This window comes from Prionailurus bengalensis, chromosome D4 (assembly GCF_016509475.1).
Source record: "Prionailurus bengalensis isolate Pbe53 chromosome D4, Fcat_Pben_1.1_paternal_pri, whole genome shotgun sequence".
In the NCBI taxonomy this organism is placed as follows: domain Eukaryota; kingdom Metazoa; phylum Chordata; class Mammalia; order Carnivora; family Felidae; genus Prionailurus; species Prionailurus bengalensis.
Window position 1 is genome coordinate 28,455,656 of NC_057359.1, and position 15,222 is coordinate 28,470,877.

Genomic DNA, 15,222 nt, shown 5'->3' on the forward strand with positions numbered 1-15,222 from the left:
GACTCTTCCATAACCCAGGGGCATCCCATCCTGACACAGTCATAACACCTCCCCCTGTGGGCTCTGCACCCTTCACCTGCTGCACCTTCGATTGGAATAAACAGGAACCACTAGACTAGATTATCCTGTTCTCATTCCTCCAGGAGATTTTAACCAAAAATTCTAGGACTAAAGGACAGGCAGGGTCCTTAAAAGCCAGTTGGGGTTCCCTGTAAGTTCTTTTCATGAACCATCCTCCAATGCATAAATTCATGGTAATTATTTGATGTGGGTCCCCAGGGAGGCGCTGGACCCCCCCCCCCACAGGGCTGTCCCTGGTTCTTCAGCTCACCTCCCCCTGGGGCCACTAAAGCAGGCACAGATTCCCCTGGGATAATTAGGCACCCAGGCATCACATGCCCAGAGCTCCAGGGCATAGAGGCCCCGCCCACAAGATGGATCAGCCAATTGCAGGGCACGCAGGTGATGGGGGCAGGGCTGGTAGGGCCAATCTCAGACCTTAAATGGGCAGCCTCCCAACCATTGCCAGGCCTTCTGGACATCCCCTGACCTGAAGGTGTGACTGAGCTGCACAACTGCACCTACCACAGGTGAGATCCCCAGAACTGGCATGAAGGGTGGGCCACCTCGGAAAACACTGGGGACAGCTGCCTTGGGGGTAGGGGATTTGGGGCTTCCAGGAGGCACTCTTTGAGGACCTGACCCCTCCAGACATGGCAGCTTGCCCCCTCCCCCCCCCTCCCCGGACTCAGGGCTCCTCACTCCCTGCACTGCCATTTACATGCTTTGGAACCAGTAGGCAGGTCACGAGGCAGGGAGTGGGAGCACTGCACGTCCCACATCTTCAGCCTTCCTCCACGCCCGTGTAAACACTCAGGAGGATAAATTCAATCTTTTTGCTCTACTTCAGTGGCTCTAACATCTCAGAAGGAAGAATGGCTTTTTAGGTGGTTTGATCTAATCAGACACTCATTTTTTTTTCCTTTCCTAGGTTTTCAAACATGCATCCTTCCTTCTTCCTGGCTACCCTTTGCCTGGGAATAGCATCAGCTGCTCCACAAGTCAATCAGAGCTTAGATGAACAATGGTCCCAGTGGAAGGCAACACACGGGAAACTATATAGCATGGTTGGTAACATTTAAACTTTCCAGAGGGACCCTTGCAGAGAACATTCCATGCTGGTGGGAGTTCATAGCAGGGAGTAGCTTCTTGAGGCTAATTCTCACCTAGGCAGTAAGCAGGGCACTGGGACTGTGCACAACATGGGCATATGTCCTGCTGTGTGGTTGCTGGAGAACAGTTCCCAGAAGCCTCAGGCCATCCCTGGTTGTGTGGGATATCCTTCTCTCTGTAAGCACATCCACTAGGTGTAGGTCATTAGGTTTTTTTATTTTTTTTTCACATTTATTTATTTTTGAGAGAAAGAGACAGACAGAAATTGAGCTGAGGAGGAACAGAGAGAGAGGAAGATGCAGAAAACTAAACAGGCTCCAGGTTCTGAGCTGTCAGGACAGAGCCTGACACTGGGCTCAAACCCCAGACCACGAGATCATGTCCTGAGCCCAAGTTGGATGCTTAACTGACTGAGGAACCCACACGTCCCAGGGCAGTAGATTTTAAATAGGACAAAGATGGTAAGTTATATGTTTGTCTCCAGGATGAAGAAGGACAGAGGAGAGCAGTGTGGGAGAGGAATATGCAAATGATTGAACAGCACAATCGGGAACACAGCCAAGGGAAACACAGCTTCACAATGGCAATGAATGGTTTTGGTGACATGGTGAGTGTGACACGGATTGCTGAATGTTTCATGCTTCCTCTAAGTACTTTTTCAAAACATCTCATGCTTGCCAACATTCTGTTTCCTTTTCCTTGAAGACCAGTGAAGAATTCAAGCAGGTGTTGAATGACCTTAAAATCCAGAAACACAAAAAGGGGAAAGTGTTCCAAGCACCTCTCTTTGCTGAGATCCCTTCATCTGTGGACTGGAGAGAGAAAGGCTATGTGACTCCCGTGAAGAATCAGGTGGGACAGTATTCAGCAGGTTCCTCTCAAGAGTAAAGCCAAAAGGAATCAGTGTTGTTGCTTTGGAAATTGAGGCACAATATGCAGTTTGTTATGTTTTAGAAGAGTTTTTAAGATTTATGGGATGTTGTCAAAGTCTTGCAATTTATTTTGTAGGCTCAGAGCGTTTGCATTTTGTTTTCAGGGTGACTGTCATTCTTGTTGGGCTTTTAGTGCAACTGGTGCCCTTGAAGGACAGATGTTCCGAAAAACTGGCAAACTTGTTTCATTGAGTGAGCAGAACCTGGTGGACTGCTCTTGGTCTCAAGGCAATAAGGGCTGCCATGGTGGCCTAATGGATAAAGCCTTCCAGTATGTTAAGGACAATGGGGGACTGGACTCAGAGGAATCCTATCCATATCATGCACGGGTAAGTGGAGTTCCTTATCTTTCATCAAAGTTGAGCATTTCAGTAGAAACAGATCCTGTATTTAGAATTCTTGTATGTGATTGTTGACTCTATACCTGCAAATGGTCAGAACTGCCATTAAAATGTATTAGCCTAGCACAGCTCTCTGATCACCTCATTACCATATAGCTGTTCCTACAACTATGTTACACGGTGTCACGAACACCATCTTATATACAGTACAGGTCTCCAGAGTGAAAACTTTATGAATGAGTAGACCCAAAGAGTGTCTCATTGGATAGACACTGCTAATTTTTCAACTTCAAAACAATCAATCCCATTTTATGTCCTGAGATGCTTTATAACAAACTTGACTTGGAAATCATTCAGTTGCAAAGAGTTTTGCACTCCTGTTCCCCTGGAGGTGGATGGTAGTGATCAAGCCTCTCCCCCTTTACCTTTGAAAGAACGAATCCTGCAAATACAAGCCTGAGAATTCTGTTGCCAACGTGACTGCCTTCTGGAGTGTCGTAAACAAGGAGGATGGCCTAATGACCACAGTGGCAACTGTGGGGCCTGTCTCTGCTGCTGTAGATGCAAGCCTGAATTCCTTCCAGTTCTATAAAAAAGGTCAGCATGTGTCTACGTAGAAAAGTAGGCAGGACAAATGGGGAACCTCCATCATATAAGGCAAGATAGACCCTTTCTGTGTACAGATCAGGAGGGTATGGATTTCATGTAGTTGTTCCTTCAACACATGTGATTTTGTGCCTGTTGTTCAGCATGTTGACATGACTTCACCCAAATTCCCCTGCTTTCAACCACTTCATAAATATATTCAAATGGCTACGTAATTTGATTGGTATAGTTTAACTTACTTTAGTTCTTCCCACCTGTTAGACCTGGAAGATTTCCAAAGAGTTTTACTAGTGAAATGGACACTGTAAAGAACCCCTTGGCTCAAGTGATTGTGTGTTTTTCTGCTGCTTCCCAATGCTGACATGGTAGAATAGAATGACAAAGTTTCAACGAGTGTTCTTCTATGCCTCTTGACTGTTCTTTACAAAAGAGATTGTGATGATGTGTGTGTGATACTGTGCATGAGAGCGTAAATCCCCAGCCTTGCTAAACAAAAAGAACTGATTTCTAAATCTTATTGGATTTATATTCCACCCGAATTTTGAGATGCCTCCTTACTGCGGTGACTCGGTTATTGTTAGATGTTATCATGTTGCTTTGATGTCCCACCTTGGAACTGAATTTACTTTTCCAGGCATTTATTATGATCCAAAGTGCAGCAATAAACACCTGAATCACGCTGTTCTGGTGGTTGGCTATGGCTTTGAAGGAGAAGAATCGGATAACAAAAAATACTGGATTGTCAAAAACAGGTATAAAAAGCCAATATTTACCTTTGGAATTGAGAAGAAAATCCTTTTTGCAATCAGTGTTTGGATATAGATCATCAAACCCTTGAGCCCACTTCTGAGATCCCAGAAGTGTTTGCCCCACTTAGCGGGAACAGAGACATATTCATTTGATGACATTAAGCTACTGCTTCAAACTTGCAAGGGTCCTGCTATAGTTTGAGTAGTGTGCATCCGAAACACATCTGACCCAAGACTTTCCTTTTCCTGTCTCTCATTTTGCAGTTTGTGAAAGTTTTGGGGATAGATTTCTCTGCTGGGTTGGAACTCAACCATGAACAAGGATGGCCTCTCTTGATTCATCCTGAATCTGTCCTGGCCTCTGGGGCACTGCTGAGTATCAGGTGTTATTGTCCATAAGAGAAATGTGTTTCTTCCTCTGTAATAAATGAAAAAAACCATTTTTTTCAGCTGGGGTGCAAATTGGGGCAAACACGGCTACATACTCATGGCCAAGGACCGGGACAACCACTGTGGAATCGCCACCATGGCCAGCTTTCCTATTGTGTGAGATGATGGTGTAAAGAAGACCTTGACTGGCAACAAATTATCCAGAAAATGGGTTTTATTTTCAAGCCTACCACACCCTGCTGTGTGGGGTGAAACACTTGAATCATTAAAAAACCAAGTTGTGATTTGATTGTGTGACATTTTTCACTGTGAATGTTACCACTTCACTCATTACTGCTGTAAATACTTTTGTATGAGTGACTAGTCTAGTAACTTTTGAATTTTCAAGTTTCATTTAAAAATGTATGAAATTTTACTTTTTAAAAGTGAAACAACTGCAGGGGTGCCTGGGTGGCTCCATTGGAGAGTGTCCAACTCTTGATTTCAACTGAGGTCATGATCTCATGGTTCGAGGGATTGAGCCCCTCGTTGGGCTCTGTGAGCTGACAGTTTAGGATTTTAATTTCTTTAGAGAAACCCACAAACGTGGCCTAACTACCATTAATGTTTTCCTCCACCATAAAATGTTGGAACAAAAAAGAAGGCCTTGAATAGTGTGTGATCTCTAACTAAGCTTTAGTGATAATGATTGAAATATATGCGCTGCTGGAATGGAGATTTCTTCACTCTTCTGAGTCCTTTGCTCCTAAAAGAACAAAGTGTTGTAGGTACACACACACTTGTCCAAATTCCACTTTCTAATTTCTGAATCATTTGCTTCCCTTGCAATTTGTTTTGATAGAAATTATAAAGGTCTATGGAATGTAGGAAACACTGGTAATTACTTTTTGATACATGCAAGACTTAGAGAGGAGTCAAAATTTGTTTTCTGCTTTATTTATTTCATGTCTATAAGCTTCTCTTAGAAGTAGGATTTTTAAGTTTATTTATTTATTTTGAAAAACAGAAAGGACAAGCAGTGGAAAACTCAGAGAAAGAGGGAGAGAGACAATCCCAAGCAGGCCCCACACTGTCAGTGCACAGCCTGACATGAGACTCAATCTCATGAACTTGAAACCATGACCCGAGCCAAAATCAAGAGTCTATTTCTCAACCGACTGGGCCACCCAAGTGCTCCTCAAAATAGTTTTATGAAAGATGATTTGTGATTTTCCAATTTTTAAATAAATATGAATGGCTTGTAAATTACAGAAGCTTCTAATATCTGCTGAATTGTTCACACATCAGTCAGATCTACCCGCTTTCTGTCCCATCGGCACCTGCACATTTCTCAGAGTCTTGGGCTGAACTCCCAGGATGGTGTGGACAGCAGTCTGAGCGAGCCTGTCATGGTGAAGCAAGATGACTTTTACAAACAGTCCTTTCTAGGGGATGTTCAGAGACTGACTATGGCAGACTGCATGTTCCAAATGGACCCAGCCTTGTCTTCCATCCCACACGCCCCTCTGCTCAGTGACTTTTCCTCTCCCCATCATGAGGTGGGGTCTCAGCCCTTGCCTGGATCCCTGGGCATCCCTGGTGACAGGCTCCAAATACAGTACAGCAGCAGAGTCTCCCTGGGGACCAAGGCCAGATCATAAGAGCCTGGAGCTCCATGTGGGCATCCTGGCACACTTGTTATTACGATGTTGCACAAAGGTCTTTGTTTTCTTAGACTCTTTGCAGGAGTAAACTTTGGATCATGGGGACCTCTTCATCCATACCCTCTCCAGAAACATCCTTGCATCCATGGTAGAGACTTATTCTAATCCTGGAAAGTTGTCGCCGAGTCCTTTCATAAAGAGGCTTCTTGGATTGAGTCACGATTAGAATAAATATATTAATGGTGATCCCACTGGCCATTAGCAGACAGCAGATCTTTCAGATTAGAAAATGTTCTATATTTAGAACATTTCTTAGAGAGTTCTCCTTCCTAGCAGCTGCCTTCTTGACATTTAGGGGAGGATGAAGATGAAAAGAAAACACATGGGAATGCAAGCTGGTGTAGCCACTCTGGAAAACAGTATGGAGGTTCCTCAAAAAACTAAAAATAGAACTATGCTATGACCCAGCAATTGCGCTAGTAAGCATTTATCCACGGGATACACGTGTGCTGTTTCAAAGGGACACATGCACCCCCATGTTTATAGCAGTGCTATTGACAATAGCCAAAGTATGGAAAGAGCCCAAATGTCCATCCATGGATGAATGGATAAAGAGGTGGTATATATATACAGTGGAGTATTACTCGGTAATCAAAAAGAATGAAAATTTGCCATTTGCAACTATGTGGATGGAACTGGAGGGTATTATGCTAAGTGAAATTAGTCAGTCAGAGAAAGACAAAAATCATATGACTTCACTCATATGAGGACTTAAGAGACAAAAAGATGAACATAAGGGAAGGGAAACAAAAATAATATAAAAACAGGGAGGGGGACAAAACAGAAGAGACTGATAAATAAGGAGAACAAACCGAGGGTTACTGGAGGGGTTGTGGGAGGGGGGATGGGCTAAATGGGTAAGGGGCACTAAGGAATCTACTCCTGAAATCATTGTTGCACTATATGCTATTTGGATGTAAATTTTAAAAAAGAAAAAAGAAAATAAGAAAAAGAAAAGAAAACACAAGCCAGTATAAGGCTAGTGTTAGGGAGTCTCTTAATAAAAAAACAAAAATCAGAATAAGAATCAAAAACCAAATCTGACATCATTCTCCCTTCTTATATCTCCTTCATCCCCACGCCTTTGTCCCTGACCCTCCAGGAGATCTTTGGGATCTCTGGGCTCCTGGTCTAGAAACTTTCCCTTCAAAACCGAGCCCCAGCTCTTCAGCCAGTTCCCTTAAATACAAAAACTCCAACTCTCCCAGAAAAATTCTGAACGTCCAGCTCCTTATTTTAACTATTGTTTCTTTACAAGATTTATAGAGAGTACCTCGGCCTGGCCTCCTGGCCTGGGAAATACAGTTTGCTCCTGTAAGTGCTGAGTGTTGAGAAGTACATCTAGCAGGAGCGGCCAGGAAGGGCGGTAAAGCTCATGCTGCGGTCCGTACAATTGCTCAGAGTCTCCAGGGCTTCGTGATCAAGCTCTGCCAGTTCCAGGCATTCCTGAGCAATGTCCTCGAGGAGGGTTTCCTGGACCCCTGTCACAAAGAATTCATGTCCCCTGGACAGCGACAGACCTTTTCAATTATGTAGTCCCTTTACCTCTACACTCAGAAGATCCTACCAAAATGACAGAGAATTTTTAAAAATTAATACCTTTTTGCAACCCAACTCACAGACACCTTCACTGGCTGGTAAAGGGAGTCCTTCCAGCCCATGAGTATATGGCTGTTACCAGGCAGGCCAAACAACCCCCCTCACAGGGGACACAGAGGGCCGCAGCCTCTCTCTGGCCCTCCTGGGAATGACCAGGAGAAGGCTCAATTGTTCAAGGATTAATAGGAGCAACAGAAGAGGCCTGTTCCCCCAAAGTGAATTGGTCTACGGATGAAATATACACTCAGGAAGAAGAGCGTTTGTTAAGCATTTTATACAAACTTTAAAAAGTACACTGTATTCAATCCGGTAGCCCCAGAACATAAAATTCTTCTAATTTCTGCCTCTGTGGGAAATTTCCCCCCTGATGTTAAAAAACAGGGGCACCTGGATGGCCCAATCGGTTAAGCATCTAACTTTGGCTCATGTCATGATCTCACCTTTTGTGCATTCGGATCCCCCATTGGGGGGACAGCTCTGAGCTTGGAGCCTGCATCAGATTCTGTGCTTGTCTCCCTCTTCCCTGCTCGCACTCTCTCTCTCTCTCCCTCAAAAATAAACAAAAAAACATTTAAAATATGGTTAAAAAAAAAACCTGATAAGTCCACGATAGTGTGGTTGGTGGGAGAGGGCAAACACCAAACAAAATAATGGAGACAGCTACCTACATCTTTGAAAATAGCTTACAAGAAAGCCAACAGGAATAAAAGAAAGGAACAGAAAACAAGTCTTGCCTTACAACTTGAATCTTTGGAAAGGTGAAAGCATGATGGAGAATGACTCCAGCCCACTCTGACGTGTCTCCGTTTGCCTCCAGACAACTGCAGATATTGCAAATAATACAGGACATTGGGGGAGAAATTGTCCTGCACTTAAGAAAAAGGAAAGTCTAAGAAACTTGACCCTGAAAAAATTCATTTTTCTCCAGAGGGACAATTCCCCCTTTAAATGATGGGTCAGCCAGTACTCAGTCAACGCCAGGACCTTCCAGATAACTTTAAACAGAGGCTCAGGAACTAGATTTCTTGAGTCGCAATGGTGTGACTTTCTCTCCCATCTGCTCAGAAGATTGATCTCTACCTGTCACCTGACTCTGTTCAGGCTCTCAGAGTCTCGGGGCGACCCGTCTTACTGTCCATGTCCCAGCCCAGCCCAGATTCTTCAGGCCCTGTTCATACTCCCAGGCCCTGCTCCTTCCCAGATGTTAGCTAGCAAACCTTCTTGGTAAAGATTTGTTATCTACATTTAATGCCAATATAAACTGCAATAAGAAAAGGCATTTTGGTGGGGGGGGGGGGGGTGCCTGAGTGGCTCAATCGGTTGAGTTCCGAGTTTGGCTCAGGTCATGATCTCGAGGTCTGTGAGTTCAAGCCCTGCGTCTGGCTCTGTGCTGACAGCTGGGAGCCTGGAGCCTGCTGCAGATTCTGTGTCTCCCTCTCTCTCTGCCCATCCCCCACTCATGCTCTGTCTCTCTCTCTCTCTCAAAAATAAATAAACATTAAAAAAAAAATAAAGGCATTTTTGTTTCCTCACCTTCAGGTCAAGCTTCAAGTGTCCTGCTGTCTTTACTGCAAGTTCATCCTGAGATAAATTCCTCTGAAGAGGATGGATCTTTAAAAGATGCCCGAGTCAGTCTTTGGGCTACACACACGGTTGAAGTTGAGTTGTTAGGAAGTGGGAGCCTGGGTGCATTTCTTGGGAGACGAACCCACCCTCGTTCTCGTGGCCCAGCACCCTCCCTCTAGAGACTCGGAGCAAGTGATACCCCTGTAATAGAGTCTCTCTTGAACCACAGCATCCTTGTCTTTACCCCCCGACCCTGTACCACCCCAATCTTGCCCATAAAGAAAGAAGGCAAATGTGACTCAGAGGGAAACCAAATCCATCAGTTTGCACAAGATTTAGAAGCCATAATCTCTTTCATAATTCCTCAGCACCCTGTGCTCCGCAATCCAGCTGATAATCTTCATCATTCCTGCTGATGCAGCCTCATTTACAGAAATGACCTGTGAGCAGCTTCCTTTTCAATTCCTCTGCACCCTGACTCCTGGTTTCTTGTGCCTTCACAGTTAAAGGGAGACCATTCACCTGGGCTTGCATACCCCAAGGATATTTGGTGTATGCAATATTTTCCCAAGTCCTTAAAGTCCAGCTAGACACTGTAACTTCTACCCAAGGCTCCCTGCTGGTACCTTTTACTCTGTAATCAAAGCAAGCCGGGAGCTCTTATGGACTCCCTCATTCTCTTAGGGGCACTAGCTGAACAAGGCAGATAGCTTATACAGCTCTACATCTAGACTCCAAGAGATGTAAACAACGGTTTTCTATTTAGGATGACGTGACCTGTTTAGGACATGCCTCAGGGCATTCAAAATCTCACTCCAAATTTTCTTGAATCAATTATGTTCATCCCTCTCCCCAAAATGAAAACACGGTTACATAAATCTTGAGGGGCAGCTGGCTACTGCCTCCAAAGGGTCCCTAATTTGCAATGTTTGATAAACATTTGTATGCTCTTCTCTCAGATATCAATGGACTTTAGAGGCATTAACCTCCTTTGAAGCCTTAAAACTGGCTCTGTCCACACCCCAGCTCTTAGCTTACCTAACTTTGACAAGCCCTTTCATTTATACTGAATGAAAGGCATGGTGTTGCTGCATGCTTTCTGGGGCAGCCTTTTGCCAATCAGATACAGCCAGGAGCACATCTCCTGCCCATCAGACGCTGTGACCATGCCACATCAGACACTGTGGCATCAGGTATGTCCCCATGCTTTCCTGCGGTGGCCACAGCTGCCGGCTGATGGACAAAGCCAGCACTCTGACATTAAGCTCCCCTATTCACCTGTGTGTCCCCATGTGGTGCCTGCAGTCTTACAAGTTCATAAATCATAGCACCTCTCTACAACATGACAGACCCATCACAAACAAGCGCTTTTAACTAACCCTCCATCATCTTATTTCCGTTGCTAAAAGGCTTATAATTGCTGACATATTACAACTATTCACCCTCCTTCTAAAACCATCATTGTTCACTGTTCAGCGCATACTAAGACAGCTGATGTTGCATCTTTAGAAAATGATAGGGTTGGCAGAGCTATAAGTATGCACCCCAAACAGGCCCCCTTGTTCTTTCTCCACCCAGTTGTGAATCCTGCCTTTATCCCTGACTGACAGTATTCATTACCCGGCAAATGCCCCACAGTCTACAAAGGACAGTCAGATACAAAAAGGTGTCAAACAACTATCAGATGGATTATGCAGTGGGCCAAATGGACTTCCTAGAGCACCCTTTCTTTTGACCCTGTGGCTTACACTTACCACCCACCAAATTGGACACAAAGATAATGAAGGACCAAAAAGACAGTTGGATTTGCCCAGGCATCCACAACATTCCTGACCAAATGATTTCCCAGTGAACGATTTGTAAATCCCAGGAAATCTCTGGAAGAAATTAGCACACCCCAGGAAGGCTTTCTAGGCCCACCTGCCCTCTGTGGTTGTATAGACGGATTTAATAGATTTGCCCCAAGCCCTGTGCTATTCTCACTGTTTGGTCACTGTCTGCATGCTCAGCAGATGGGCTGATGCTCTCTGACTAGATGTGCCACTGCCACAGCAGGTAGTAAGGAGTTTAACGCCTCCATTCGTCATGTTGCCACCAGAAGACCAGGTGGACCTCAAGATCTTTAGAAGAAAACGTGTGCCGTCACCTCGCTGGGAAGGACCTTATGAAGTGCTGCTCACCAGCTACACTGTTATCAGAGCAGAAGAAAAACTCTCCTGGTTTCTTGCAAGCCATGGCAAAATTGATTTTATTTAAGATTTTATTTAAGAATGATTTTCAATGTTTTCATTCATTTTTGAGAGACAGAGAGAGACAGAGCACAAGTTGGGGAGGGACAGAGAGAGAGGGAGACACAGAATTTGAAGCAGGCTCCGGGTTCTGAGGTGTCAGCACAGAGCCCAGCTCGGAGCTCCAACTCACGAACCATGAGTTCATGACCTGAGCTGAAGTCAGACACTTAACTGACTGAGCCACCCAGGCGCCCCTAACTGTGGACATTTTTAAGTCTTTAATCATTTATAGACATTTAGACTTTTACTCAGATGCTTTTACAACAGCTTCTGCAAATGTGTTTCACCTGCATGAGGCTGATGGAAAGAACTCTTTTGTATAGGCTTCTGATAACCTTAAGATCATAAAGCTAAACTGGGTAAGAATTTCCAGAACGAATGGAAGATCTGGATTCAAGCAGAATAAGAATTAATAACATGGCACTGAATGAATGGAGGATGATTCTCATTTTACAAATTTTTTGAAACATTGCTGATTTTTAAATGTTTTTTCCAGTATTAAAAAAAACTGTTTTAAGCTATGACTTACAGCCATTTGATAAAACATGCCTTTGTGAGCAGACTGAGACACTTACATTTTTCTCCTTACCTGATCTGTCCAGAATTCAAAAACTTTCAGTGAGTGTTTTCATATTTTCACAACAATATTTTAATTTGCATAAGTTGAATAAGAATCTGCTTACCTTGTTAACAGGACGTATTTGGAAACTCTGGTTACATCACCAAGACTTTGACAGAAATGTCATATTCAAGGGGGGACTTGCACAGACACAGATATGACCAGACTGCTTGAAGGAACTCAGGCAGACTTTATGGAGCCAATAAAGCCCATTGGAAAAACAGCCTGATACTTATATCTGGGTCTTTAAGCAAAGCAGGCAGTTTTTATACATTGTGACAAAGAGACAACAAATTCATGATGAATTAACAGGATGAAGAAAACAGATGTTTGGGACTGTTAATTAGTAAACAATCCTAAGAAACTTTCTCATAAGCTATGATTTACAGCAGTTTCATCATCAGGCCAAGTTAAAAAAAAAAAAGCAACGATTACACTTTGCAAACAAATTGGTCTTAATTTGGCTGTCCTTGGTAAAAATGAGGGTGATTATAGAAAGAAACATTATGTTTCAATTACACACCATTGTGGATTTTACAGTCTAATAGAGTTCACTATGAACTGGACGAGATCCTAATTTCTTCTAGTTTCCTCTGAAGCCTGGCCACAAGTCTCCAAACTAATATTTTCTACTTTTTTTCTATCCTTTTGACTTGGAATCACTGGATACCCAAAACTCCCCTTTTCCTGAAGCCCTGCAAATGGAATATGAACAACTTGATGTAACCTTCTGAGAAATCACTGCAAAACTCATATGTAGACAATCTTCATGCCGGTTCCTCTATGAGCCTCTCAGAAAGTCTGTCAGCCTGCCACTACCTACCTACCTTATCTGCCTAAAGATGCTTTAAGCCCAGCATCTAGAGATTCTTTCAACTGGCTAGCCTTGGAACTCAGAAACTGGTTTATAACTGGATCCTTTTATTAATAAACATTATCTTTCTTGTACTGCCATAGAATTTCTTCTTATTTATTACCTGATTGTTTGAAGCAGAGGCCTCCCTCTAGGAAGATACCTGCATTGCCTCTTCCCAAAATGAATTTGACTGAACTGACTCATTGTCAGAACAAAGAGACTGGATTAAGGAGATAAAACTATCAGCTCAACTTTGAATCCGTGAATCTTCCAAGAAAGTTGCAGAGGAAGGAACCACCTAAAAATGTGGACCAAAAATCTGGGCTTTCTTGGCTGAGTGACAAAACCAAGCTTTCTAGTTGCCAGAGCCAATCAGAAGACCCTGAAATCAGCTATTCTGAAACGTGTGCTGCTCTCAAAGCCTGACAGGACCACAAGAAAAATGGAGATGTATGAACATTAACACTATCAATTAATACTCCAGACTTTGAAAAGTACAGGTTTCAACCTCACCTTGTCTATAAACCACATTGTTTTTTTTTTCTTTTTGAGAGACTGAGAGAAGGCCCAAGTGAATGAAGGGCAGAGATGGACAGAGAACGAGAGAGGGAGAGAGAGAGAGACAGGAGGCTAACTTGAAAGGGGCTCGAACTCACCTGATATGTGACTTAGGCTCATCAACTATGAGGTCATGACCTGAGCTGAAGTCAGATGCTTAAGGACTGAGCCACCCAGGTGCCCCTCTCCTTTATTTCATGTGTCAACAAAGCATATAAAGGGCTCCCACCTAAATGGTCAGAACCATATGGACTTGGATACCTGGCTCTTCTGTCACTGAGCTTTGTGACAGAATTTGTTCATAAAATTGTGCCACACAACATGCCTGTTGAGGAATCATAGAAAATCGGATGATACATCAGAATTCCAGGTTCTCTTCAGCATTAAAGATCTTATTCCCAAGTTTCAGAGATGGTGAATTAGAAAATGCAATCCTAAATCTGTCTATGATAATGGAACAAGGAGGGTTCAATACCACTATGCATGCTTTGAAAACACTCCAGTCAGAAGGTAACAGCTTAGCCTCTGGGGGTCTCCAAAGTCATCATGTTCTAGATACCGTGACTTCCCAGCAGGGGGAGCTCGTGCAATCATCAGTGGAAAATGTTGCTTTTTATCTATCCCAAATGAGGCACATAACATCTAACTTAAATCTACTTTTAAAAACGAATTAATATTTTCCACCAAATAAATGAAACACATTTATTTGAGCAGATCTATTTCCAGGATTGTGGGACTCATTTCATGAGGTGTGGGGAAATGCGTTCTCTTCTATTTATTCATCCTCTTGCCTTCTTTTTTCCAAATGTTTTGAGCATAAATGACACACGATGTTACCGTAGTTTCAGGTGTACAACATAGTAACTTGCCAACTGTATACATTATGCTGTGCTCACCACAGGTGTAGCTACCCCCACCCTACATTGCTATTAAAATACTGTTGACTATATTCCCTATGCTGTGCCCTTGATTCCTGTGACTGATTCATTCCATACCTGGTATGAATGAATACCAGGTACCCCCCACCCTCATTCACCTGTTCATTCATCCTCATGGTGATCTATGCTTTTCTTATTTTTTGTAGATTTCTTACTGCTCAATCCAAACTGGATTTCTCTCTCCACAGTCATCTACTCAGCTATTTATTATATAAACTTCCAGGGGAGTTTCAGAGGAAGAAACTCTGAGCCCCAGGGAGGCCACCCCAAAATGTGCCACCATGGCATATTGACTATCTTGAGTTGAAGCTACTTGGGATACAGCCGGTACAAGAACACCCAGGCTGTCACATGCCCCTCTTGAAAGCAGGAAATGAGTGGCCCATATGAAAGGTCCCCTCCCTGTACTATGAGGTAAAGAGACATCCTTATCAGCAGAGATGGGGCTTCCAAGCTGAGAAAGCTGTAGAAACAAACCTTGTTACTTTTTTACTCATCTACAACCTCAGCCCAGATTCCACTTAGAATTCCTGCAATTTAAAACTCCCACACACCTTTTTTCTTTTACCTGTCAATTCCTCACAAATTATTGTCTTTGTCTAAAATATATATAAGACTGCCAAAAAAAAAAAAAAACCCCGCCCAACTTGATCATTTTTTGGGCGGGGGAGGGGGGGTTGGTGTTCAAACTCATTACTGGGCCTCCCTGCCTGGTAATAAAATTTTGAGGCTTTTTTTCTCCCATTGACCCATTTCATCTCAATTAAATTCTTAAACCACTTGGAAATAAGGAAGGAAATTAGGAGGAATACTGGAGGAAATAAGGACATTTCTTCCTCTCCACAAAACCTTTGCATTTTTTACTATAAAGTAGTTTATGTATTAAAAACAGAATCACACC

At 43.3% G+C, this 15,222-nt stretch overlaps 1 protein-coding gene across 1 annotated transcript; it reads left to right on the top strand.

The window, feature by feature from the left end:
* The first annotated feature begins 1,000 nt into the window (after positions 1–1,000).
* On the top strand, positions 1,001–4,657 carry LOC122475447 (procathepsin L-like). The gene is made up of 7 exons (XM_043567446.1): positions 1,001–1,127; positions 1,658–1,780; positions 1,879–2,025; positions 2,210–2,434; positions 2,881–3,043; positions 3,687–3,804; positions 4,252–4,657. The coding sequence occupies exons 1-7, from the start codon at positions 1,002–1,004 to the stop codon at positions 4,349–4,351; spliced, it is 1,002 nt and encodes a 333-aa protein (XP_043423381.1). The 5' UTR covers position 1,001; the 3' UTR covers positions 4,352–4,657.
* The last annotated feature ends 10,565 nt before the right edge of the window (positions 4,658–15,222 follow it).